This window comes from Salmo salar, chromosome 17 (genome assembly GCF_965601325.2).
Source record: "Salmo salar chromosome 17, fSalSal1, whole genome shotgun sequence".
Lineage (NCBI taxonomy): Eukaryota > Metazoa > Chordata > Actinopteri > Salmoniformes > Salmonidae > Salmo > Salmo salar.
The window spans coordinates 76,702,358-76,729,118 of NC_138307.1; the positions used below are offsets into that span (position 1 = coordinate 76,702,358).

General features: G+C 44.9%; 1 protein-coding gene across 1 annotated transcript in view; it reads left to right on the top strand.

The window, feature by feature from the left end:
• LOC106598741 (coiled-coil domain-containing protein 146) overlaps positions 1-26,761 on the top strand; it is an 80,197-nt gene that overhangs the window by 17,059 nt on the left and 36,377 nt on the right. Inside the window, exons 3-12 of the mRNA XM_082964163.1 lie at positions 4,557-4,639; positions 5,854-6,063; positions 9,678-9,735; positions 10,470-10,646; positions 11,073-11,146; positions 11,463-11,690; positions 18,321-18,507; positions 23,791-23,883; positions 24,061-24,231; positions 25,461-25,549. Coding sequence (XP_082820289.1) covers positions 4,557-4,639; positions 5,854-6,063; positions 9,678-9,735; positions 10,470-10,646; positions 11,073-11,146; positions 11,463-11,690; positions 18,321-18,507; positions 23,791-23,883; positions 24,061-24,231; positions 25,461-25,549 — 1,370 coding nt within the window. The remainder of the gene's footprint in view (positions 1-4,556; positions 4,640-5,853; positions 6,064-9,677; positions 9,736-10,469; positions 10,647-11,072; positions 11,147-11,462; positions 11,691-18,320; positions 18,508-23,790; positions 23,884-24,060; positions 24,232-25,460; positions 25,550-26,761) is intronic.

Consider the following 26,761-nt stretch of genomic DNA (forward strand, 5'->3'; position numbering starts at 1 on the left):
GTTCCCAATTAGAGGCAGCTGATGATCGTTGTCTCTAATTGGGGATCATAGTTAAGGTGTCCCTGTTCCACCTGCTTTTGTGGGATATTGTTTTGTGTGAGTGCATTCAGCACCACGTAGTTCACGTTCATTGTATGTTTATTGTTTTTTGTTTAAGTTTTCACTGCAAATAAAGATGTGGAACTCAACACACGCTGCGCCTTGGTCCGTCCGTTATCACGACCGTGGCAGATACTAGATCACCTGAACAGAGAGAAAGGCTATGGTCCTGCAGTGCACTTGTTTTATCTCCAAGCTCCAATCTCAGTGTTACTGTGGATCAACGCCAATGTTTCTCTTTCCTTCTTAACTCTGGTCTCGTTGCCATGCCAGTTTTAGATTCAATGTATGAATATGACATCACCACAACTCTAATGTCTGAGAAAGGCTCGTTTGTATACAGAGCATCTTCTCTCTGCCACGACGAGTTGTTCGCTTTTCCTACTGACGGATTCAGTTTGTGGTGGGTTGTGGGATTCCTGTGAAGTGGGCTATAGCTTTTCACAAGCCGGAAGTCATTCACGCTATATTATTCCACAGTAGGGTGTTTCATTCAGGATTATTCATATTGAAAGTGATGCAATATTTGCAATTCAAACCCTCTATTGAAACTCACGTTATACACCTTAGTTTTGGGTCAAAGGTGAGATGACAGTAGAGCCGTGAAAGATAAACATAACAGCTCAAATCCTGTAGCAGGCTGAAACTGGCAGTGTCACAGGGCTCTGTGTGGTGGCGGTCATGGGTCAACGTCAGCCATCTGGTGATCAGGAAGTATTGTCCCTCTGAGCCAGACGGGCTACACATTAACGAGTCCTCCTCACCTGCAGGAAAAGCACTTGACTTTACGAATAAAGTGACTTATTGTTATTTCAACGATATCTATGGAATAGTCTACTGTTCATGACTCATCCTTATGAATATTGTAACTGTCTGGAACTCTAAATAGCTGATAGGGTAACTGTTTTTGTTGAGAATTGAAACTTTTCAACTATCCATTCCTCTAAGTGGCTCCCAGCCACTGAACAAGAAACTGTCTTTAATTTTTACAGAGGAATTGAAAACCATAGACCTTAAAATTGACCTATTCCATGTTGGTTGAGCAGAACGGACAGAGTTACAGTATCAACCAGGCCTGGTTCTCATCTCTAACAGACAGAACTGTCAGAGTTACAGTACCAACCAGGCCTGCATCTCATCTCTAACAGACAGAACTGTCAGGGTTACAGTACCAACCAGGCCTGGATCTCATCTCTAACAGACAGAACTGTCAGGGTTACAGTACCAACCAGGCCTGGTTCTCATCTCTAACAGACAGAACTGTCAGGGTTACAGTACCAACCAGGCCTGGTTCTCATCTCTAACAGACAGAACGGACAGAGTTACAGTACCAACCAGGCCTGGTTCTCATCTCTAACAGACAGAACGGACAGAGTTACAGTACCAACCAGGCCTGGTTCTCATCTCTAACAGACAGAACTGGCAGAGTTACAGTACCAACCAGGCCTGCATCTCATCTCTAACAGACAGAACTGTCAGGGTTACAGTACCAACCAGGCCTGGATCTCATCTCTAACAGACAGAACTGTCAGGGTTACAGTACCAACCAGGCCTGGTTCTCATCTCTAACAGACAGAACGGACAGAGTTACAGTACCAATCTATACCTGTAGTCCTATGTGTGTCTATACCTGTAGTCCTATGTGTCTCTATACCTGTAGTCCTATGTGTGTCTCTATACCTGTAGTCCTATGTGTCTCTATACCTGTAGTCCTATGTGTGTCTCTATACCTGTAGTCCTATGTGTGTCTCTATACCTGTAGTCCTATGTGTCTCTATACCTGTAGTCCTGTGTGTCTCTATACCTGTAGTCCTATGTGTCTGTCTATACCTGTAGTCCTATGTGTGTCTCTATACCTGTAGTCCTATGTGTCTGTCTATACCTGTAGTCCTATGTGTGTCTCTATACCTGTAGTCCTATGTGTCTCTATACCTGTAAGCCTATGTGTCTCTATACCTGTAGTCCTATGTGTGTCTCTATACCTGTAGTCCTATGTGTCTGTCTATACCTGTAGTCCTATGTGTGTCTATACCTGTAATCCTATGTGTGTCTCTATACCTGTAGTCCTATGTGTCTCTATACCTGTAGTCCTGTGTGTCTCTATACCTGTAGTCCTATGTGTGTCTCTATACCTGTAGTCCTATGTGTCTCTATACCTGTAGTCCTATGTGTCTGTCTATACCTGTAGTCCTATGTGTGTCTCTATACCTGTAGTCCTATGTGTCTCTATACCTGTAGTCCTATGTGTGTCTCTATACCTGTAGTCCTATGTGTGTCTCTATACCTGTAGTCCTATGTGTGTCTATACCTGTAGTCCTATGTGTCTGTCTATACCTGTAGTCCTATGTGTGTCTCTATACCTGTAGTCCTATGTGTCTCTATACCTGTAGTCCTATGTGTGTCTCTATACCTGTAGTCCTATGTGTCTCTATACCTGTAGTCCTATGTGTGTCTCTATACCTGTAGTCCTATGTGTGTCTCTATACCTGTAGTCCTATGTGTCTCTATACCTGTAGTCCTATGTGTCTCTATACCTGTAGTCCTATGTGTCTCTATACCTGTAGTCCTATGTGTGTCTCTATACCTGTAATCCTATGTGTGTCTCTATACCTGTAGTCCTGTGTGTCTCTATACCTGTAGTCCTATGTGTCTCTATACCTGTAGTCCTATGTGTGTCTCTATACCTGTAGTCCTATGTGTGTCTCTATACCTGTAGTCCTGTGTGTGTCTCTATACCTGTAATCCTATATGTGTCTCTATACCTGTAGTCCTATGTGTGTCTCTATACCTGTAGTCCTATGTGTCTCTATACCTGTAGTCCTATGTGTCTCTATACCTGTAATCCTATGTGTCTCTATACCTGTAGTCCTATGTGTGTCTCTATACCTGTAGTCCTATGTGTGTCTCTATACCTGTAATCCTATGTGTGTCTCTATACCTGTAGTCCTATGTGTCTCTATACCTGTAGTCCTATGTGTCTCTATACCTGTAATCCTATGTGTCTCTATACCTGTAATCCTATGTGTGTCTCTATACCTGTAGTCCTATGTGTGTCTCTATACCTGTAGTCCTATGTGTCTCTATACCTGTAGTCCTATGTGTCTCTATACCTGTAATCCTATGTGTCTCTATACCTGTAGTCCTATGTGTCTCTCTATACCTGTAGTCCTATGTGTGTCTCTATACCTGTAGTCCTGTGTGTGTCTCTATACCTGTAATCCTATGTGTCTCTATACCTGTAGTCCTATGTGTGTCTCTATACCTGTAGTCCTATGTGTGTCTCTATACCTGTAGTCCTGTGTGTGTCTCTATACCTGTAATCCTATGTGTCTCTATACCTGTAGTCCTATGTGTGTCTCTATACCTGTAGTCCTATGTGTCTCTATACCTGTAGTCCTATGTGTCTCTATACCTGTAGTCCTATGTGTGTCTCTATACCTGTAGTCCTATGTGTGTCTCTATACCTGTAGTCCTATATGTGTCTCTATACCTGTAATCCTATGTGTCTCTATACCTGTAGTCCTATGTGTCTCTATACCTGTAGTCCTGTGTGTCTCTATACCTGTAGTCCTATGTGTGTCTCTATACCTGTAGTCCTGTGTCTCTATACCTGTAGTCCTATGTGTCTCTCTATACCTGTAGTCCTATGTGTCTCTATACCTGTAGTCCTATGTGTCTCTATACCTGTAGTCCTATGTGTCTCTATACCTGTAGTCCTATGTGTCTCTATACCTGTAGTCCTATGTGTCTCTCTATACCTGTATGACTCATTAACCTCTTGATGCAGGGTGTGCAACCAGCCCCAGGTAAATAATACATTATTCTATTCCTTCGTTATTCTCCATTTTCCTTTTAAGACATGGGGTTTCCAGTAAACTTGCAGCACTCTGATAAACTGTGAAGAGATGAATCCAAAGTATCAGTTATTTTATGCCAGCTGTAGCTCCCCGGTGAGATGAAGTCATTATAACAGATCACAGTGTGGGAGTTCACTCTGATCTGAGACAATCACCTAAAACATCAGTGATGCACACACGTGTTGGCAGCTTGATGTGTCTTTCATCATTCCAACCATCACAGCCTGGCTCTGTGAAGATCAGCTGGATAAAGATACTTCAAGACTGGAAGAGTTTTCTCGCTGAATAGCAACTGAATTGCGTTTACGGATATGGATTTCTGTTTTTGTTCCTTTGTAGTTGAAGCAAACCCAGATGTTCTGTAGCATTGGCACGGTGATAAACACTATAGAGAGGTGGGGGGGGGGGGTGTAAACAACAGACTGGTTTACAGCCACTGGAACCATCTAATCTGTGTGGTTGAGCTTTTATTTGACATGTGCAAGGAGAGCTAATCGCTCTGTGGTCAGATGGAGAGACATGGATGGCTTCCCAGATGCTGATTCTGGTCCAAGGCTTTAGGCAGATGATTATTGAAAGAAGGATTTTGTTCTCTTGTAGCTGTTCTCTGCTGGGAAGATCAGCGGGACCAAAGCAGCGAAGCTCAAAGCCAGTTTCAGCCTGCTCCATGACACCTTGAAAAGGTAAGTGATCTCATCTCTCCCTGTCCATAGACACTCCTTACATGTTTACATGGATAACACAAGCCACTCTGTATGAGGACTGGACTGGACCTGTGCCATATTATTGACCCATCAGTACCTGTTTAAAATGACCCATCAGTACCTGTTTAAAATGACCCATCAGTACCTGTTTAAAATGACCCATCAGTACCTGTTTAAAATGACCCATCAGTACCTGTATACTGTATACTGAGTATACAAAACATTATGAACATGATATTGTTTCCATGACAGACTGACCATGTGAATCCAGGTGAAAGCTATGATCCCTTATTGACGTCACTTGTTAAATCCACTTCAACCAGTGTAGATGAAGGGGAGGAGACAGGTTAAAGAAGGATTTCTAAGCCTTGAGACAATTGAGACATGGATTGTGTGTGTGCCATTCAGAGGGTGAATGGGCAAGACAAAATATTGAAGTGCCTTTGAACAGGATCTGGTAGTAGGTGCCAGGCACACTGGTTTGTGTCAAGAACTGCAAGGCTGCTGGGTTTTTCACCCTCAACAGTTTCCTGTGTATATCAATATTGGTCGACCACCCAAAGGACATCCAGCCAACTTGACAGAACTGTAAGAAGCATTGGAGTCCACATGGGCCAGCATCCCTGTGGAACACTTGACACCATGTACAGTCCATGCCCCGACACATTGAGGCTGTTCTGAGGGCAAAAGGGGGTGTAACTCAATATTGGGAAGGTGATCTTATTGTTTCGTAGACTCAGTGTATAACTACCCTCGGACACCCAGTTGAGGTGAAAGTCTGTGACAGAGGCCAGTCCCTACCAGCATCTGTGTCTTTGTACCACTAGGACCTGTGTGATTCCCCTCCTACCTGAGGGTGATGAGCTGAGTCAGCTGACCACATCTCTGCCCTGTCATATGACCCATCAGTACCTGTGTCTGTCTGTGACTCTCATCTCCCCACCCCAGCTCTCAGCAGTCAGAGATCTGGCTGTGTCTGTCTGTGACTCTCATCTCCCCACCCCAGCTCTCAGCGTCAGAAATCTGGCTGTGTCTGTCTGTGACTCCCATCTCCCCACCCCAGCTCTCAGCAGTCAGAGATCTGGCTGTGTCCTGTGTCTGTCTGTGACTCCCATCTCCCCACCCCAGCTCTCAGCAGTCAGAGATCCAGCTGTGTCCTGTGTCTGTCTGTGACTCCCATCTCCCCACCCCAGCTCTCAGCAGTCAGAGATCCAGCTGCTGCAGGAGGCCAAGCGGTTCAGAGCAGAGCTGGAGCGCCAGCAGAAAGAGCTGGAGAAGGCTGAGCAGTTCCCTGAGGGGCCAGACACAGAGGTCAGCCGCATGAGACAGCAGCTCCTCAAGTTCCACAACGACCTGCGACAGGCAGAGGAGAGGGACTACCAGATGAACTACCAGCTAGAGTGGTGAGGACACACACACTGACTAGAGCCTAGCGTAGAGAGAGAGATATAGTCTGTCTGTCTGTCTGTCTGTCTGTCTGTCTGTCTGTCTGTCTGTCTGTCTGTCTGTCTGTCTGTCTGTCTGTCTGTCTGTCTGTCATAGAGACATAGAGACACACACAAGACATAGAGACACACACACGCACGCACGTCCGTCCGTCCGTCCGTCCGTCCGTCCGTCCGTGCGTGCGTGCGTGCGTGCGTGCGTGTGTGTGTCTCTATGTCTTGTCTGTCTGTCTGTGTCTGTCTCTGTCTGAGGTTAAGGGTAGGCCCAGCTCTTGAGCCATTTGTTTAGTCCTGTCAGTCCTGGAAGTGGTATGTGCGGCATGTAGCCTAGGGGTAAGAGCGTTGGGCCAGTAACTGAAAGGTTGCTAGTTCGAATCCCTTAGCGACAAGGTGAAAACTCTGCCATTGTGCCCTTGACAAGGCACTTAACCCGAATTGCTCCAGGGTTGCTGTTGATAATGGCTGACCCTGCATGTGACCCCAACCTCTGAGGGTGTCTGAGGGGGATATGCATTAAACACATTTCCATTTCACACACGCGTATAATGAAACAGGACAAATATAACCCACCAAATGATTCATTATTATTAGGTGTGCCTCTGGCTCTAGCCAGCTTCACTAGTCTCCTCCACTTGTTCTCAACAACACTCCTGTCCTTGTGTCTGAAAGGTCAAGCACGCCTCCGAAACACAGCACGGAAAAGAACGCTGCTGTCCTCTCTCTGCACAACACACACACACAGTTAAACTGAAAGGCCACAGAGAGGCCATTGGAACATTGCTTAGCAACTGATGAAACAAGCTTGTGTAAAAAACAAAGAAAGAGGACATAAAAGGAAAGATCTCTTCATCAGTCATTTAATCAGCAAGGACTAGAATACAGCTATGGCTGTCCCAAATGGCACCCTATTCCCTAGATAATGCACTACATTAGACCAGGGACCATTAGACCAGGGACCAGGGACCATGGTCAAAAGTAGGGCACTACATAGGGATTAGGGTACCATTTGAGACGCACACTATGATTCACCAGGGATGGGGCCTAGAACAGATTGTTCCTGAAGATATGTCCTTCATATCAGTGGGTAAATGATATTCACATTGTTCCTGAAGATATGTCCTTCATATCAGTGGGTAAATGATATTCACATTGTTCCTGAAGATATGTCCTTCATATCAGTGGGTAAATGATATTCACATTGTTCCTGAAGATATGTCCTTCATATCAGTGGGTAAATGATATTCACATTGTTCCTGAAGATATGTCCTTCATATCAGTGGGTAAATGATATTCACATTGTTCCTGAAGATATGTCCTTCATATCAGTGGGTAAATGATATTCACATTGTTCCTGAAGATATGTCCTTCATATCAGTGGGTAAATGATATTCACATTGTTCCTGAAGATATGTCCTTCATATCAGTGGGTAAATGATATTCACATTGTTCCTGAAGATATGTCCTTCATATCAGTGGGTAAATTCTATTCACATTGTTCCTGAAGATATGTCCTTCATATCAGTGGGTAAATGATATTCACATTGTTCCTGAAGATATGTCCTTCATATCAGTGGGTAAATGATATTCACATTGTTCCTGAAGATATGTCCTTCATATCAGTGGGTAAATGATATTCACATTGTTCCTGAAGATATGTCCTTCATATCAGTGGGTAAATTCTATTCACATTGTTCCTGAAGATATGTCCTTCATATCAGTGGGTAAATGATATTCACATTGTTCCTGAAGATATGTCCTTCATATCAGTGGGTAAATGATATTCACATTGTTCCTGAAGATATGTCCTTCATATCAGTGGGTAAATGATATTCACATTGTTCCTGAAGATATGCCCTTCATATCAGTGGGTAAATGATATTCACATTGTTCCTGAAGATATGTCCTTCATATCAGTGGGTAAATGATATTCACATTGTTCCTGAAGATATGTCCTTCATATCAGTGGGTAAATTCTATTCACATTGTTCCTGAAGATATGTCCTTCATATCAGTGGGTAAATGATATTCACATTGTTCCTGAAGATATGTCCTTCATATCAGTGGGTAAATGATATTCACATTGTTCCTGAAGATATGTCCTTCATATCAGTGGGTAAATGATATTCACATTGTTCCTGAAGATATGTCCTTCATATCAGTGGGTAAATGATATTCACATTGTTCCTGAAGATATGTCCTTCATATCAGTGGGTAAATGATATTCACATTGTTCCTGAAGATATGACCTTCATATCAGTGGGTAAATGATATTCACATTGTTCCTGAAGAAATGTCCTTCATATCAGTGGGTAAATGATATTCACATTGTTCCTGAAGATATGACCTTCATATCAGTGGGTAAATGATATTCACATTGTTCCAGAAGATATGTCCTTCATATCAGTGGGTAAATTTTATTCACATTGTTCCTGAAGATATGACCTTTGTATATGTGGCTAGATGTTGTTCGTATTGTTAAGATGAGAAGGCCTACAGCAGTAATTGAAATATGAGGCTAAATGAAAACCATTGCTTACATTGCATTCTGACTAGATGTTGTAATGAACTCTGCTATCTCTTGTTGTATATTATCTTGTGGATGTGTATAGCTCTGACAGTCCGTTTGGCAGCCTCCTCTCTTCCTCTGGTGAACTACCCTCCATACGACAGACAGATGCTCACTGGGAAGATATGTCTTTAGATGTGCAATGTTAAGCCCTTGATCACAAGCCAGACAGATAGACAGGAATTCAACTGTCAGTCATTTTAGCTTCAAATGCAGTATTTACAGATTACCAGGAAGCAACACAAGTGCTGTGAAAGTAGTGAAAGTAGCCTGGAGGGCTGTCTATCCACACAGCAATTTCTCACTGAGGATATTTTATAAGTGTCAGGAATGTAATATCTACCCCTGGACTTAAATATCTGAACCCTGTCAACAGTTGAACTCAGTTGAACATTTCACATAGTTGCAACCACTGACAAACCAGTGTTTTACTCAGATGTTGCCAAGAAACTGAGAATTTGACCAACACTTTTCTAAAAGCAGTACATATTTTCAGTATGGCTACATGGCTGTATTTCCTTGCCTCTTTTTATCAACTGGGTTACAGTAGAACCTGGTCATCTGTCCTCCTCCACTGTGTTAGGGGTTTAAGCTAAGGTCTAGGCAAGGTTACAGTAGAACCTGGTCATCTGTCCTCCTCCACTGTGTTAGGGGTTTAAGCTAAGGTCTAGGCAAGGTTACTTGAGGATATTGCACAGCCACTTGTTTCCTAAGCTTGTCGTGAACATTGGTCACTTTTGCATCTCTGTGTTTCTGAGAATTTGTGTTCAAGTTCCTTCCTCTTGTTCCTTCCTCTAAATCAGGGGTGTCAACATCATTCCATGGAGTTCCTAGTGTCTGTGGGTTTTAGGTTTTTCTTTTCAGTTAAGCCCTAGACAACCAGGTGAGGGGAGTTCCTTACTAATTAGTGACCTTAATTCATCAGTCAAGTGAAAACCTGCAGACACTCGGTCCTCCGTGGAAGGAGACTGACACGTGCTGGAAGTGATGCCGTGTCTGTTTACAGTCTCACAGAAGAGAAGCTTTGCCTGGAGAAAGAGTATGAGACTCAACCCAAACCAGTTGTAAGTATCTCAGTGCAACAATCACAGATTTATCTCCCGTTGATAGTCATTCACATGATCTGTCCCATCATACACCTGGCACCACAGCATGACATTCCTTCATGTTACCTGCAGTAGTAAATCACTCATTTAGAAGCAGAGAAATATGACACACAGTGAGAGCACAGAGAAACAGACGGTGTCTTTGCTGCGAGGCATCCTTGTCAAAATGCTTGATTGATGAGGCTGGCTTCTTGACGGTTCAGTCTCCTCATTGTCATTGGGTTGTGGTACCATACATGCCTCTGTGTCTACCACTAAGAGAGGCCCGATCATTGATCTAATGATATTTTACATTACTCCTTTAATGAACTTTTTACTACAGTTGCTTTGGTTACAGTTAAACAGTAATTACTTTTTAACACCCAGTAAAGCAACACTATAATCACATGGATGTATATGATCAGATTCACAGAATCTGTCACGACCCAGCTATTAGCTTTGATATCCCCTTCAAATAGCTGGCACAGTACTGTGTGTGTGTGTGTGTGTGTGTGTGTGTGTGTGTGTGTGTGTGTGTGTGTGTGTGTGTGTGTGTGTGTGGTGTGTGTGTGTGTGTGTGTGTGTGTGTGTGTGTGTGTGTGTGTGTGTGTGTGTGTGTCCATGATTTGCACTTGCATGCATGAATGTGTATTTGTGTCAATGTTGATGTATTTTGTATGTCCCATAAGCCATTGCTTCTGGTGTGTCCTCAGGAGCTGGAGAAGCGTGCGAAGGCCCTGAAGGACAGCAGTGAGGAGCTGAGGAAGGAGGTGTCTCAGAGGAGACAGGAGATACACAGCCTGCTGGAGGACATGGAGGCCAGACACAAACTGATGACCAGGGAGCAGCGAGAACTGGACCACAAGAAGGACATCATAGTAAACAACCAGGTGACAGGTTGGAGGGGGCACAAGGGGTGGCAGAGGGGGGGCAGAGGTGGGGGCAGAGGGTGGTGGCAGAGGGGTGGCGGAGGGTGGTAGAGGGGTGGTAGAGGGGGAGGGGTGGTAGAGAGTGGTAGAGGGGTGGTAAAGGGGTGGTAGCGGGTGGCAGAGGGGTGGCAGAGGGGTGGTAGAGGGGGAGGGGTGGTAGAGAGTGGTAGAGGGGTGGTAGCGGGTGGCAGAAGGGTGGCAGAGGGGTGGCAGAGGGGTGGCAGAAGGGTGCCAGAGGGGTGCCAGAGGGTGATAGAGAGTGGTAGAGGGTCAGTCTTGTGTTTAAAACACCATAGAGAAGGGCATTATATAAAACCATTGAAGTAGAAGAGCTCATTAGTTTTTCTATAATGTCCTTCTCTATGGTGTGTTGTCTTGTGTCACCAGGCTGAGTTGGCCCAGCTTCTGTCTGTACCTGGCCAGCTGGGGAAGGAGATTGAGAGGATCAACAGGAAAAAGATGTACGTAAGATGTGGCTGGCTATGAATTCATGTACTGGTGATGTGCTATACATAACCTTCATAACTAACTCTGTAGCTACTAAAGCAGGAAGTAAGGCCATGTTCATGAGTCATGGAAGGGAGACTCCCAACATAAATCTTGATCCAGTCCACAGTTTTTTGGGGCACCTACCAAGAGTAAATGGCTAACCCTACAGACCAATGTCTCTATGTCAAAACTGGCTGGAATGACGTCTTTGCAGGCTGTTTTGCTCGCTGGGTTAAGCCTACAGTCTACCAGCCTGGTGTAATGTATGTCTTCCTCTGTGGTGGCCAGGGAGGTTGAGAAAAGTAAAGCGGCCCTGGACGAGCAGCTGTCTGAGGTGACGGCTCTGCAGAAGATGACGGAGGCCAGCTGTCGCTCCCTGGAGGAGGAGAAGAGGGAGGTGAGGAGGCAGGTGGAGGGGTGCAGGGCACACCTGGAGGCTGCCGAGAGGGAACACAGCATGCTGCAGAAAGAGCAGGAGATGACCAAGGAGAAGGAGGTCATTATGATGGGACAGAGGTACAGGACTGGCTGCAGATAATGTCCATGTATCTAGAGCAGCATCTGTATGCAGCGATAGTACATACAGTTGAAGTCGAAAGTTTACATACACCTTAGCCAGATACATTTAAACTCAGTTTTTCACAATTCCTGACATTTAATCCAAATAAAAATTCCCTGTCTTAGGTCAGTTAGGATCACCACTTTATTTTAAGAATGTGAAATATCAGAATAATAGTAGAGATAATTATTTATTTCAGCTTTCATTTCTTTCATCACATTCCCAGTGGGTCAGACGTTTACATACACTCAATTAGTATTTGCTAGCATTGCTTTCAAATTATTTAACTTGGGTCAAACGTTTTTGGTAGCCTTCCACAAGCTTCCCACAATAAGTTGGGTGAATTTTGGCCCATTCCTCCTGTGTAACGGTTGTCTTCATGAATGGACCAAGGCGCAGCAGGTATGTGAATACTCATGGTTATTTTATTACCAAAAAAAGAGTAAAGCATCCACTTGAAAAAAACAATGACGGTGACAACAGTAGCAGTTTTACAGGCTATACACGCAGTGTAAAAACAACTACCCACAAACCCAAGTGACAAACATACTCCTACTTAAATGACTCCCAATCAGGAACAACGATCCCCAGCTGTTCCTGATCAGGAGTCACAAGACCAACACAGAACACAAGACTGCCACGTCCTGACCCCAAAACTACAACAACAGCTCCATCTGCTGGTCAGGACGTGACAGTACCCCCCCCTCAAGGTGCAGACCCCGGAATGCACCTAACAACGAAAAAACACCAACAAACAAAATCCCCAACAAAACCCATAAACAATAACCCCTAAACAATAAGGGAGGGAAGGGAGGGTGGCTGCCGTCAACGACGGCACTGTGCTACACCCTCCCTCCCCAACCCACCTATCCTGGAGGTGGCTCCGGTGCAGGACGTGGACCCTGCTCCACCCTCGGCGTCGCCCACTTCGGTGGAGCCGATAGCTGCGCCAGGCAGACGGACCCCTCGAGCCGGGCCGGAGGACAGGAGGGCCCCTCGGGCTGGGCCGGGGGACAGGAGGGCCCCTCGGGCTGGGCCGGGGGACAGGAGGGCCCCTCGGGCTGGGCCGGGGGACAGGAGGGCCCCTCGGGCTGGGCCGGGGGACAGGAGGGCCCCTCGGGCTGGGCCGGGGGACAGGAGGGCCCCTCGGGCTGGGCCGGAGAGCAGGAGGGCCCCTCGGCCTGGGCCGGAGAGCAGGAGGGCCCCTCGGCCTGGGCCGGAGAGCAGGAGGGCCCCTCGGCCTGGGCCGGAGAGCAGGAGGGCCCCTCGGGCTGGGCCGGAAGGCATGCGGGCCCCTCGGGCTGGGCCGGAAGGCATGCGGGCCCCTCGGGCTGGGCCGGAAGGCATGCGGGCCCCTCGGGCTGGGCCGGAAGGCATGCGGGCCCCTCGGGCTGGGCCGGAAGGCATGCGGGCCCCTCGGGCTGGGCCGGAAGGCATGCGGGCCCCTCGGGCTGGGCCGGAAGGCATGCGGGCCCCTCGGGCTGGGCCGGAAGGCATGCGGGCCACTCGGGCTGGGCCGGAAGGCATGCGGGCCACTCGGGCTGGGCCGGAAGGCATGCGGGCCACTCGGGCTGGGCCGGAAGGCATGCGGGCCACTCGGGCTGGGCCGGAAGGCATGCGGGCCACTCGGGCTGGACCGGAGGGCAGGAGGACCCCTCGGGCTGATCCTGACAGGCCGGGCACCCTGGCAGATCAGGGCAGGCGGGCACCTCTGGCAGAACCGGGCAGTCCGGCCACTCTGGCAGAACAGGGCAGTCCGGCCACTCTGGCAGAACAGGGCAGTCCGGCCACTCTGGCAGAACAGGGCAGTCCGGCCACTCTGGCAGAACACGGCAGTCCGGCCACTCCGGCAGAACAGGGCAGTCCGGCCACTCCGGCAGAACAGGGCAGTCCGGCCACTCCGGCAGTTCAGGGCAGTCCGGCCACTCCGGCAGTTCAGGGCAGTCCGGCCACTCCGGCAGTTCAGCGCAGTCCGGCCACTCCGGCAGTTCAGCGCAGTCCGACCACTCCGGCAGTTCAGCGCAGTCCGACCACTCCGGCAGTTCAGCGCAGTCCGGCCACTCCGGCGACTGTTGACTGGCGGGCAGCTCCGACGACTGTTGACTGGCGGGCAGCTCCGACGACTGTTGACTGGCGGGCAGCTCCGACGACTGTTGACTGGCGGGCAGCTCCGACGACTGTTGACTGGCGGGCAGCTCTGGTGACTGTTGACTGGCGGGCAGCTCTGATGACGACTGTTGACTCCTGATGCGTGGGGCAGGTATTGGACGTACCAGCCTGGAGACACGCACCTCCATGCTAGTGTGTCTAGCGGGAAACACCGGACCGAAAGGGCGCACTGGCGGTCTTGAGTGCAGGGTTGTCATCACCCCTTCCGGCTCGATGCTCCCCTTGCCCTGGCACCTGCGGGGCGCTGGTACTGGGCGCACTGGGCTGTGCGTCCGTATAGGCGAGATGGTGCGCACCTCAGCGTAACATGACGCCCTCCACCTCGTACGCACCTCCCTGTAGTCACGGGTAGCTGGCTTACGGCTCTTCCCTGGCCTGGCCAAACTACCCGTGTGCCCCCCCCAAAAAAAATCTTGGGGCTGCCTCTCGGGTTCCCTTAGCTCCCTTAACTTGTCCGCCCAGAATTTTCTCTCGTCCTGCCAGGTCCATTCTTCCATTTCCTTCTCCTGTGGCTTCCTCCTCTTCTGCTGCTTGGTCCTTTGGTGGTGGGTAGTTCTGTAACGGTTGTCTTCATGAATGGACCAAGGCGCAGCAGGTATGTGAATACTCATGGTTATTTTATTACCAAAAAAAGAGTAAAGCATCCACTTGAAAAAAACAATGACGGTGACAACAGTAGCAGTTTTACAGGCTATACACGCAGTGTAAAAACAACTACCCACAAACCCAAGTGACAAACATACTCCTACTTAAATGACTCCCAATCAGGAACAACGATCCCCAGCTGTTCCTGATCAGGAGTCACAAGACCAACACAGAACACAAGACTGCCACGTCCTGACCCCAAAACTACAGCAAGAGCTCCATCTGCTGGTCAGGACGTGACATCCTGACAGAGCTGGTGTAGCTGAGTCAGGTTTGTAGGCCTCCTTGCTTGCACACACTTTTTCAGTTCTGCCCACAAATTTTCTATAGGATTGAGGTCCTATTGAGGTCAGGGCTTTGTGATGGCCACTCCAATACCTTGACTTTGTTGTCCTTAAGCCATTTTGACACAACTTTGGAAGTATGCTTGGGGTCATTGTCCATTTGGAAGACCCATTTGCAACCAAGCTTTAACTTCCTGGCTGATGTCTTGAGATGTTGCTTCAATATATCCACATAATTTTCCATCCTCATGATGCCATCTATTTTGTGAACTGCACCAGTCCCTCCTGCAGCAAAGCACCCCCCCAACATGATGCTGCCACCCCTGTGCTTCATGGTTGGGATGGTGTTCTTCGGCTTGCAAGCCTCCCCCTTTTTCCTCCAAACTTAACCTGTTGAGTACCCCTTCGAGATAGGATCCCGTTAACGGGATTGATTTTGACAACAGCCAGTGGAAAATCAGAGCGCCAAATTCAAAACAGCTAAAATCTCATAATTCCATTTTCTCAAACAATCAACTATTTTACACCATTTTAAAGATAAGACTCTCGTTAATCCAACCACATTGTCCGATTTCAAAAAGGCTTTACGGAGAAAGCATAAAATTAGATTATGTTAGGACATAAACTCCACAAGAAAAACCACACAGCCATTTCCCAAGCAACTAGATGCATCACAAAAAACAAAAGTAGAGCTAAAATATTCACTAACCTTTGATGATCTTCATCAGATGGCACTCATAGGACTTCGTGTTACACAATACATGTATGTTTTGCTCGATAAAGTTCATATTTATATCCAAAAACCCCATTTTACATTGGCGCGTAATGTTCAGAAATGTTTTCCCTCCAAACCCCCCCGGTGAATGAGCAATGAGCACACATATTACAGAAATACTCATCATAAACTTTGATCAATATACAAGTGTTATGCACAGAATTATAGATAGACTTCTCCTAAATGCTACCGCTTTGTCAGATTTCAAAAAAGGTTCACGGCGAAAGCACAATTTGCAATAATCTGAGTACAGCCCAGAAGACACCAACAACTAGCAAACAGAAACCCACCATCTTGGAATCAATAAAACTAAGAAATTACATTATAAATATTCACTTACCTTTGATTATCTTCATCAGAAGGCACTCCCAGGATCCCCAGCTTCACAATAAATGTTCGATAAAGTTCATATTTATGTCCAAATACATCCATTTTGTTCGCGCGTTAGGTTCACTATCCAAATCCATAACGCGCGTGCTTACTTAGTCCAGACGAAAAGTCAAAAAAGTTATACTACAGTTTGTAGAAACATGTCAAACGATGTATAGAATCAATCTTTAGGTTGTTTTTAACATATATCTTCAATACAATTCCAACCGGACCTATCCGTTCTCTTTAGGAGTGAATATGAACTCAGCTCGCTCCCAAGTCCTTGCGCGTGACTGAGCCCATGCCTTATAATGGGACACCTACTTCCTTGGGCTGTTATTCCCTTCAAATTCACCATAGAATCCTCAAACAAGGTTCTAAAGACTGTTGACATCTAGTGGAAGCCTTTGGAAGTGCAACATGACCCCGTAAAGACTACAAATTCAATAGACAATGGTTTGAAAAACTACAATCCTCAGATTTCCCACTTCCTGGTTGGAGCAGTGGCTTCTTCCTTGCTGAGCGGCCTTTCAGGTTATGTCGATATAGGACTTGTTTTACTGTCGATATAGATCATTTTGTACCCGTTTCCTCCAGCATCTTCACAAGGTCTTGCTGTTGTTCTGGGATTGATTTGACTTTTCGCACCAAAGTACGTTCATCTCTAGGAGACAGAACGCGTCTCCTTCCTGAGCGGTATGACAGCTGCGTGGTCCCATGGTGTTTATACTTGCGTCCTATTGTTTGTACAGATGAACGTGGTACCTTCAGGCCAAGGATGAACCAGACTTGTGGTCTCCAATTTTTTTGTCTGAGGTCTTGGCTGATTTCTTTTGATTTTCCCGTGATGTCAAGCAAAGAGGCACTGAGTTTGAAGGTAGGCCTTAAAATACATCCACAGGTACACCTCCAATTGACTCAAATGATGTCAATTAGCCTATCAGAAGCTTCTAAAGCCGTGACATCATTTTCTGGAATTTTCCAAGCTGTTTATTAAAGGCACGGTCAACTTAGTGTATGTAAACTTCTGACCCACTGGAATTGTGATACAGTGAATAATAAGTGAAATAATCTGTTGTTGGAAAATTACTTGTGTCATGCACAAAGTAGATGTCCTAACCGACTTGCCAAAACTATAGTTTGTTAACAAGAAATTTGTGGATATAAAGGCACAAGGCGAGACCCAAATGCAGACACAGGAGGCAGATGGTTGGAGTCTTACAATGTTTATTAATCCAAAGGAGTAGGCAAGAGAATGGTCGTGGACAGCCAAAAATGTCAAAACCAGATCAGAGTTCAGGAGGTACAGAGTGGCAGACAGGCTCGTGGTCAAGGCAGGCAGAATGGTCAGGCAGGCGGGTACAAAGTCCAGAAACAGGCAAGGGTCAAAACCAGGAGGACTAGAAAAAGGAGAATGCAAAAAGCAGGAGAACGGGAAAACCGCTGGTTGACTTGGAAACATACAAGACGAACTGGCACAGAGAGACAGGAAACACAGGGATAAATACACTGGGGAAAACAAGCGACACCTGGAGGGGGTGGAGACAATCACAAGGACAGGTGAAACAGATCAGGGCGTGACAGTGGAGTGGTTGAAAAACTAGTTTTAATGACTCCAACCTAAGTGTATGTAAACTTCCAACTTCAACTGTACATAACACTGTTGATACATTGTTTATTGTATCACTGCCTTCTCCTGAACATGTTTTATTGCGTGAGGTAAATCCCTGGATAGTGATGTTCCTACCATCTTGTTTTCAAGGGTTCCAAACAGAATAAACAACAATGCATAAAAACACAAAATATTGGGGCCACATGCACAGAACAGACAGAGCTTGATGTGTCTATCTCACTCTGTATCTCTTGGTCTCTCTCTCTCTCTCTCTCTCTCTTTCTCTCTCTGTATCTCTCTGTCTCTCTCTGTATCTCTCTCTGTATCTCTCTGTCTCTCTCTCTCTCTCTCTCTCTGTATCTCTCTCTGTATCTCTCTGTCTCTCTCTCTCTCTCTCTCTCTCTCTGTATCTCTCTGTCTCTCTCTGTATCTCTCTCTCTCTCTCTGTATCTCTCTCTCTGTATCTCTCTCTCTCTGTATCTCTCTCTCTGTCTCTCTCTGTATCTCTCTCTGTATCTCTCTATCTGTATCTCTCTCTCTCTCTCTCTCTCTCTCTCTCTCTCTCTCTCTCTCTCTCTCTCTCTCTCTCTCTGTCTCTCTCTCTCTCTGTGTCGCTCTCTCTCTGTATGTCTCCCTCTCTCTCGCTCTCTCACTGTATGTCTCTCTCTCTGTATGTCTCTCTCTCTCTCTCTCTCTCTCTGTATGTCTCTCTTTCTATCTCTCTATTTGTCAGAGGTATGCTGGACATCAATACAGGCCACTGCATCATGGAAAGGAAGAGCGTGCATGAGAACCTGGCACGGAAGCAGCGTGAGAGGGACCGGCAGCTCAGAGAGCTGAAGAAGGTGGAGCTGCAGCTCAAAATGGCCCAGGACGCGCTGGTCCACACTCAGCTACTGCATGACAAGACCAAGTCTATGGTTAGTTCACAGTTCACACACTAACACCAAACAGGCCCACAATGTTCTGGTCCACAGCTCTGCTGCATGACAAGACCAAGTCTACGGTTAGTTCACAGTTCACACACTAACACCAAACAGGCCCACAATGTTCTGGTCCACAGCTCTGCTGCATGACAAGTCAATGGAGTTCACAGTTCACACACAACTCCTGCACGACCTCCACTTTCAATATGTATGGACTATGTAATGGTATCTCTCTCTCACTTTAAAATATGTTATTTTATAGATTTTAATTGGTTGATGTTTCATCCCCCCTATAGCCTCTGTGCTTCCGTGATGATGTGTTTCTAGATCAAAGTGGCAGTGACACACGTCACTCACAGGATTCTAAATGTCCACATGGGACATGAGTGACAGACAGAGAGAGGACCTGGAAAAGCATCAGCAGATTTTACACCATAAAACATGAAAGACATTGGTGTAGTGACGCATGTGGAACTTCCCCTATTAATGAAAGAAACCTTACACAATATGATGTTCTCCCGGTTTTATGAACTCAATCCGATTATTTATCTGTCATTATTTATTTCCTTGGTTGAATTATGATCTAATTGAGCTTTGCCGTCTGCCACAGTTGTATAAAACACTATGCAACGGAGAGAAGGGCTGCGTCCCAAATGGAACCCAGTTCCTTACAATAGGGCACTACTGTAAAAGTCGTGCACACTCTTAGAAAAAAGGTTTCCAAAAGCGTTCTTCAGCTGTCCCCATAGGAGAACCCTTTAACAGTTGTTGTTACATTGGAATGTCAAACAGAGACAGGTCATATCTGTTTAGAGACATTAATACTAGGAGAGGTTGTTGTTGTTACAGAGGGATGTCAAACAGAGACAGGTCATATCTGTTTAGAGACATTAATACTAGGAGAGGTTGTTGTTACATTGGAATGCCAAACAGAGACAGGTCATATCTGTTTAGAGACATTAATACTAGGAGAGGTTGTTGTTACAGAGGGATGTCAAACAGAGACAGGTCATATCTGTTTAGAGACATTAATACTAGGAGAGGTTGTTGTTACAGAGGGATGTCAAACAGAGACAGGTCATATCTGTTTAGAGACATTAATACTAGGAGAGGTTGTTGTTACAGAGGGATGTCAAACAGAGACAGGTCATATCTGTTTAGAGACATTAATACTAGGAGAGGTTGTTGTTACAGAGGGATGTCAAACAGAGACAGGTCATATCTGTTTAGAGACATTAATACTAGGAGAGGTTGTTGTTACAGAGGGATGTCAAACAGAGACAGGTCATATCTGTTTAGAGACATTAATACTAGGAGAGGTTGTTGTTACAGAGGGATGTCAAACAGAGACAGGTCATATCTGTTTAGAGACATTAATACTAGGAGAGGTTGTTGTTACAGAGGGATGTCAAACAGAGACAGGTCATATCTGTTTAGAGACATTAATACTAGGAGAGGTTGTTGTTACAGAGGGATGTCAAACAGAGACAGGTCATATCTGTTTAGAGACATTAATACTAGGAGAGGTTGTTGTTACAGAGGGATGTCAAACAGAGACAGGTCATATCTGTTTAGAGACATTAATACTAGGAGAGGTTGTTGTTGTTACAGAGGGATGTCAAACAGAGACAGGTCATATCTGTTTAGAGACATTAATACTAGGAGAGGTTGTTGTTACAGAGGGATGTCAAACAGAGACAGGTCATATCTGTTTAGAGACATTAATACTAGGAGAGGTTGTTGTTACAGAGGGATGTCAAACAGAGACAGGTCATATCTGTTTAGAGACATTAATACTAGGAGAGGTTGTTGTTACAGAGGGATGTCAAACAGAGACAGGTCATATCTGTTTAGAGACATTAATACTAGGAGAGGTTGTTGTTGTTACAGAGGGATGTCAAACAGAGACAGGTCATATCTGTTTAGAGACATTAATACTAGGAGAGGTTGTTGTTGTTATAGAGGGATGTCAAACAGAGACAGGTCATATCTGTTTAGAGACATTAATACTAGGAGAGGTTGTTGTTGTTACAGAGGGATGTCAAACAGAGACAGGTCATATCTGTTTAGAGACATTAATACTAGGAGAGGTTGTTGTTACAGAGGGATGTCAAACAGAGACAGGTCATATCTGTTTAGAGACATTAATACTAGGAGAGGTTGTTGTTGTTACAGAGGGATGTCAAACAGAGACAGGTCATATCTGTTTAGAGACATTAATACTAGGAGAGGTTGTTGTTGTTACAGAGGGATGTCAAACAGAGACAGGTCATATCTGTTTAGAGACATTAATACTAGGAGAGGTTGTTGTTGTTACAGAGGGATGTCAAACAGAGACAGGTCATATCTGTTTAGAGACATTAATACTAGGAGAGGTTGTTGTTGTTACAGAGGGATGTCAAACAGAGACAGGTCATATCTGTTTAGAGACATTAATACTAGGAGAGGTTGTTGTTACAGAGGGATGTCAAACAGAGACAGGTCATATCTGTTTAGAGACATTAATACTAGGAGAGGTTGTTGTTGTTACAGAGGGATGTCAAACAGAGACAGGTCATATCTGTTTAGAGACATTAATACTAGGAGAGGTTGTTGTTATAGAGGGATGTCAAACAGAGACAGGTCATATCTGTTTAGAGACATTAATACTAGGAGAGGTTGTTGTTACAGAGGGATGTCAAACAGAGACAGGTCATATCTGTTTAGAGACATTAATACTAGGAGAGGTTGTTGTTACAGAGGGATGTCAAACAGAGACAGGTCATATCTGTTTAGAGACATTAATACTAGGAGAGGTTGTTGTTACAGAGGGATGTCAAACAGAGACAGGTCATATCTGTTTAGAGACATTAATACTAGGAGAGGTTGTTGTTGTTACAGAGGGATGTCTAACAGAGACAGGTCATATCTGTTTAGAGACATTAATACTAGGAGAGGTTGTTGTTGTTACAGAGGGATGTCAAACAGAGACAGGTCATATCTGTTTAGAGACATTAATACTAGGAGAGGTTGTTGTTGTTACAGAGGGATGTCAAACAGAGACAGGTCATATCTGTTTAGAGACATTAATACTAGGAGAGGTTGTTGTTACAGAGGGATGTCAAACAGAGACAGGTCATATCTGTTTAGAGACATTAATACTAGGAGAGGTTGTTGTTACAGAGGGATGTCAAACAGAGACAGGTCATATCTGTTTAGAGACATTAATACTAGGAGAGGTTGTTGTTGTTACAGAGGGATGTCAAACAGAGACAGGTCATATCTGTTTAGAGACATTAATACTAGGAGAGGTTGTTGTTGTTACAGAGGGATGTCAAACAGAGACAGGTCATATCTGTTTAGAGACATTAATACTAGGAGAGGTTGTTGTTACAGAGGGATGTCAAACAGAGACAGGTCATATCTGTTTAGAGACATTAATACTAGGAGAGGTTGTTGTTGTTACAGAGGGATGTCAAACAGAGACAGGTCATATCTGTTTAGAGACATTAATACTAGGAGAGGTTGTTGTTACAGAGGGATGTCAAACAGAGACAGGTCATATCTGTTTAGAGACATTAATACTAGGAGAGGTTGTTGTTACAGAGGGATGTCAAACAGAGACAGGTCATATCTGTTTAGAGACATTAATACTAGGAGAGGTTGTTGTTGTTACAGAGGGATGTCAAACAGAGACAGGTCATATCTGTTTAGAGACATTAATACTAGGAGAGGTTGTTGTTACAGAGGGATGTCAAACAGAGACAGGTCATATCTGTTTAGAGACATTAATACTAGGAGAGGTTGTTGTTGTTACAGAGGGATGTCAAACAGAGACAGGTCATATCTGTTTAGAGACATTAATACTAGGAGAGGTTGTTGTTGTTACAGAGGGATGTCAAACAGAGACAGGTCATATCTGTTTAGAGACATTAATACTAGGAGAGGTTGTTGTTACAGAGGGATGTCAAACAGAGACAGGTCATATCTGTTTAGAGACATTAATACTAGGAGAGGTTGTTGTTACAGAGGGATGTCAAACAGAGACAGGTCATATCTGTTTAGAGACATTAATACTAGGAGAGGTTGTTGTTACAGAGGGATGTCAAACAGAGACAGGTCATATCTGTTTAGAGACATTAATACTAGGAGAGGTTGTTGTTACAGAGGGATGTCAAACAGAGACAGGTCATATCTGTTTAGAGACATTAATACTAGGAGAGGTTGTTGTTACAGAGGGATGTCAAACAGAGACAGGTCATATCTGTTTAGAGACATTAATACTAGGAGAGGTTGTTGTTACAGAGGGATGTCAAACAGAGACAGGTCATATCTGTTTAGAGACATTAATACTAGGAGAGGTTGTTGTTACAGAGGGATGTCAAACAGAGACAGGTCATATCTGTTTAGAGACATTAATACTAGGAGAGGTTGTTGTTGTTACAGAGGGATGTCAAACAGAGACAGGTCATATCTGTTTAGAGACATTAATACTAGGAGAGGTTGTTGTTGTTACAGAGGGATGTCAAACAGAGACAGGTCATATCTGTTTAGAGACATTAATACTAGGAGAGGTTGTTGTTGTTACAGAGGGATGTCAAACAGAGACAGGTCATATCTGTTTAGAGACATTAATACTAGGAGAGGTTGTTGTTGTTACAGAGGGATGTCAAACAGAGACAGGTCATATCTGTTTAGAGACATTAATACTAGGAGAGGTTGTTGTTACAGAGGGATGTCAAACAGAGACAGGTCATATCTGTTTAGAGACATTAATACTAGGAGAGGTTGTTGTTACAGAGGGATGTCAAACAGAGACAGGTCATATCTGTTTAGAGACATTAATACTAGGAGAGGTTGTTGTTGTTACAGAGGGATGTCAAACAGAGACAGGTCATATCTGTTTAGAGACATTAATACTAGGAGAGGTTGTTGTTGTTACAGAGGGATGTCAAACAGAGACAGGTCATATCTGTTTAGAGACATTAATACTAGGAGAGGTTGTTGTTGTTACAGAGGGATGTCAAACAGAGACAGGTCATATCTGTTTAGAGACATTAATACTAGGAGAGGTTGTTGTTACAGAGGGATGTCAAACAGAGACAGGTCATATCTGTTTAGAGACATTAATACTAGGAGAGGTTGTTGTTGTTACAGAGGGATGTCAAACAGAGACAGGTCATATCTGTTTAGAGACATTAATACTAGGAGAGGTTGTTGTTACAGAGGGATGTCAAACAGAGACAGGTCATATCTGTTTAGAGACATTAATACTAGGAGAGGTTGTTGTTCTTACAGAGGGATGCCAAACCCAAAAGTGACAGGATTCTAAAGACAAGACAGGAGATACAGTTAGAAGTGGACAAGCTGAAGAGAAACTTGCTTCATCAGGTAAAAAGCATATTTCAATTTGTGTGATTGTGTATGTTTTTGATTTGTGTAAGGCATAAACGTGTGTGTGTGTGTGTGTGTGTGTGTGTGTGTGTGTGTGTGTGTGTGTGTGTGTGTGTGTGTGTGTGTGTGTGTGTGTGTGTGTGTGTGTGTGTGTGTGTGTGTGTGTGTGTGTAGCAACCAGTAGCTGAGGTGGAGACCCAGCTGATAGAACAGTGTGTGGAACAGGAGCAGAAGCTGATGAGACAGTCTCACAGACACAGAGAGGAGCTCCACACCCTCAGGTGTCTGACTCAGATCAAGGCTGATGAGAGAGAGCAGAAGTCCAGGGACCGCCACAGGGCTGAGGTAAAACACATCATATCACTATACAACATCTCACCATCAATGTTCCCTCCCATTTTTTGGGGCAGTGAGCAAATTTCAGGTCTGCTGGTCGTGAACTTGAACGTTGTTTACTGTGAACACTGAGGCTGTACCTTCTTTAAGTTACAGTTTTAACAGTGGTCAAATAGGCTACTGTGGCTATTTGATCATAATGTAGACCTACCAGAGTGGCCTACCATCAAAAACAATGGAGAAAATGTATCCCATAACATTTTAACATGGAAATATCTGTTCTATCATTCAGCCTACAGTAGCAGCCAATGTGTGGTGTTCAATGTAGGACTACATTCCATGAGACTTTTGAAAAAAACATGCAGGGCTTAACATGAACCTGTTTGACTGAAAATGTTGCTGTGTTGTTTAATGCAAGACTCCACTTTACAAAATAAACTGGGCTAATAACTCACTAACTAGAAAAGACATGAACAAAATGTGCAGCTCTCGCTTTGATCTCAAAACAAGCGCATCTACTCACGACCACTCATGTTGTAAACACAGTCCAGTTCAAAGTGAATGGCACAGATCCATATATGGCAACGGTCTATTTGCATATAGACCTGAGATAACACACACAGTTAAGTAACACACACATCTTGAGGTAATATGTCCACAGGTAATCCAAATAACTTGAGCAACAGCGACAGGCCTGAGGTAACAGGCCTGAGGTAACAGGCCTGAGGTAACAAGCCTGAGGTAACAAGCCTGAGGTAACAAGCCTGAGGTAACAGGCCTGAGGTAACAAGCCTGAGGTAACAGGCCTGAGGTAACAAGCCTGAGGTAACAAGCCTGAGGTAACAGAACTGAGGTAACAGAACTGAGGTAACAAGCCTGAGGTAACAGGCCTGAGGTAACAGAACTGAGGTAACAGAACTGAGGTAACAAGCCTGAGGTAACAGGCCTGAGGTAACAAGCCTGAGGTAACAAGCCTGAGGTAACAGGCCTGAGGTAACAAGCCTGAGGTAACAGGCCTGAGGTAACAGGCCTTTGCTGCAATCATTTACTACAGCTACAGTAATCACTTACAGTGTAGCTTCAGCATGACTCTGGTAAGGGTTTCCATAGTGACATGTTGATGTTCTCAACAAAACACACTAGCTAAGACTATCTTTCTTGCACATTGGGGAAAGTTGACTCATCAGCTTTTACTAAGAAGATAAGAAAGATCATGTATTATTTTAATGTCTCAACAGCAAAGATACAATCGCATCAAGCAAGAGCTGAGAGGCAAGAGTCTGGTGATCCATGAACTCAAGAAGCAGAACCAGGAGGTCCAGTCCAGGTAACTCTCCCTGTAAACCTAACCCCTAACCCTAACCTTAACCTTAACCTTAACCTTAACCGCTTACCTTAACCCATAACTCTAACCCCTAACCCTAACCTTAACCTTAACCGCTTACCTTATTCCATAACTCTAACCCCTAACCCTAACCTTAACCGCTTACCTTAACCCCTAACCTTAACCTGTAAACCTAACCCCTAACCCTAACCTTAACCTTAACCGCTTACCTTATCCCATAACTCTAACCCCTAACCCTAACCTTAACCGCTTACCTTAACCCATAACTCTAACCCCTAACCCTAACCTTAACCGCTTACCTTAACCCCTAACCTTAACCTGTAAACCTAACCCCTAACCCTAACCTTAACCTTAACCGCTTACCTTAACCCATAACTCTAACCCCTAACCCTAACCTTAACCGCTTACCTTAACCCCTAACCTTAACCTGTAAACCTAACCCATAACCCCAACCTTAACCCCTAACACCCTTACCTTAACCCATACTCCTAACCTTAACCCTTAACCTTTACCTGTAACCGCTTACCTTAACCCATAACTCTAACCCCTAACCCTAACCTTAACCGCTTACCTTAACCCCTAACCTTAACCTGTAAACCTAACCCCTAACCCTAACCCTAACCCTAACCACTTACCTTAACCCCTAACTTTAACCTGTAAACCTAACCCTTAACCCCTAACACCTTAACCCTTACCTTAACCCATACTCCTAACCTTAACCCTTAACCTTTACCTGTAACCCTAACCCCTAACCCTAACACCTAGTCTTAACCCATAACCCCTAACATTAACCCCTAACCTTAACCCTTACCTTAACCCCTAACGCCTTAACCCCTAACCTTAATGCCTAATCTTAACCCCTAACCCCTAACCTTAACACCTAGCGTAGCTAACATCAGCCACCTAGCTAACCTAGCTTACTTTTGTTTCTTCATAACAAATTGGAATTTGTTAGGAAGAAAATTGTGTAATGGATACGGAATGCGTTATGAAGAAGAAAATCGTGTGCCTGTCACGAATGTCGAATAAGTCATTTGTGTGTATTTCATGATAATCTGTGATAGTGTGTTGATGACCTATGAATGACTGCTGCTGCTCCAGAACTAGGCCGTTTGGTCCCCAGGTATTTACCAAGCGTGTTGAAATGAGTATCCCAGAGTACCATTGGTACCACGTAGTGTCTTTAAATAAGGA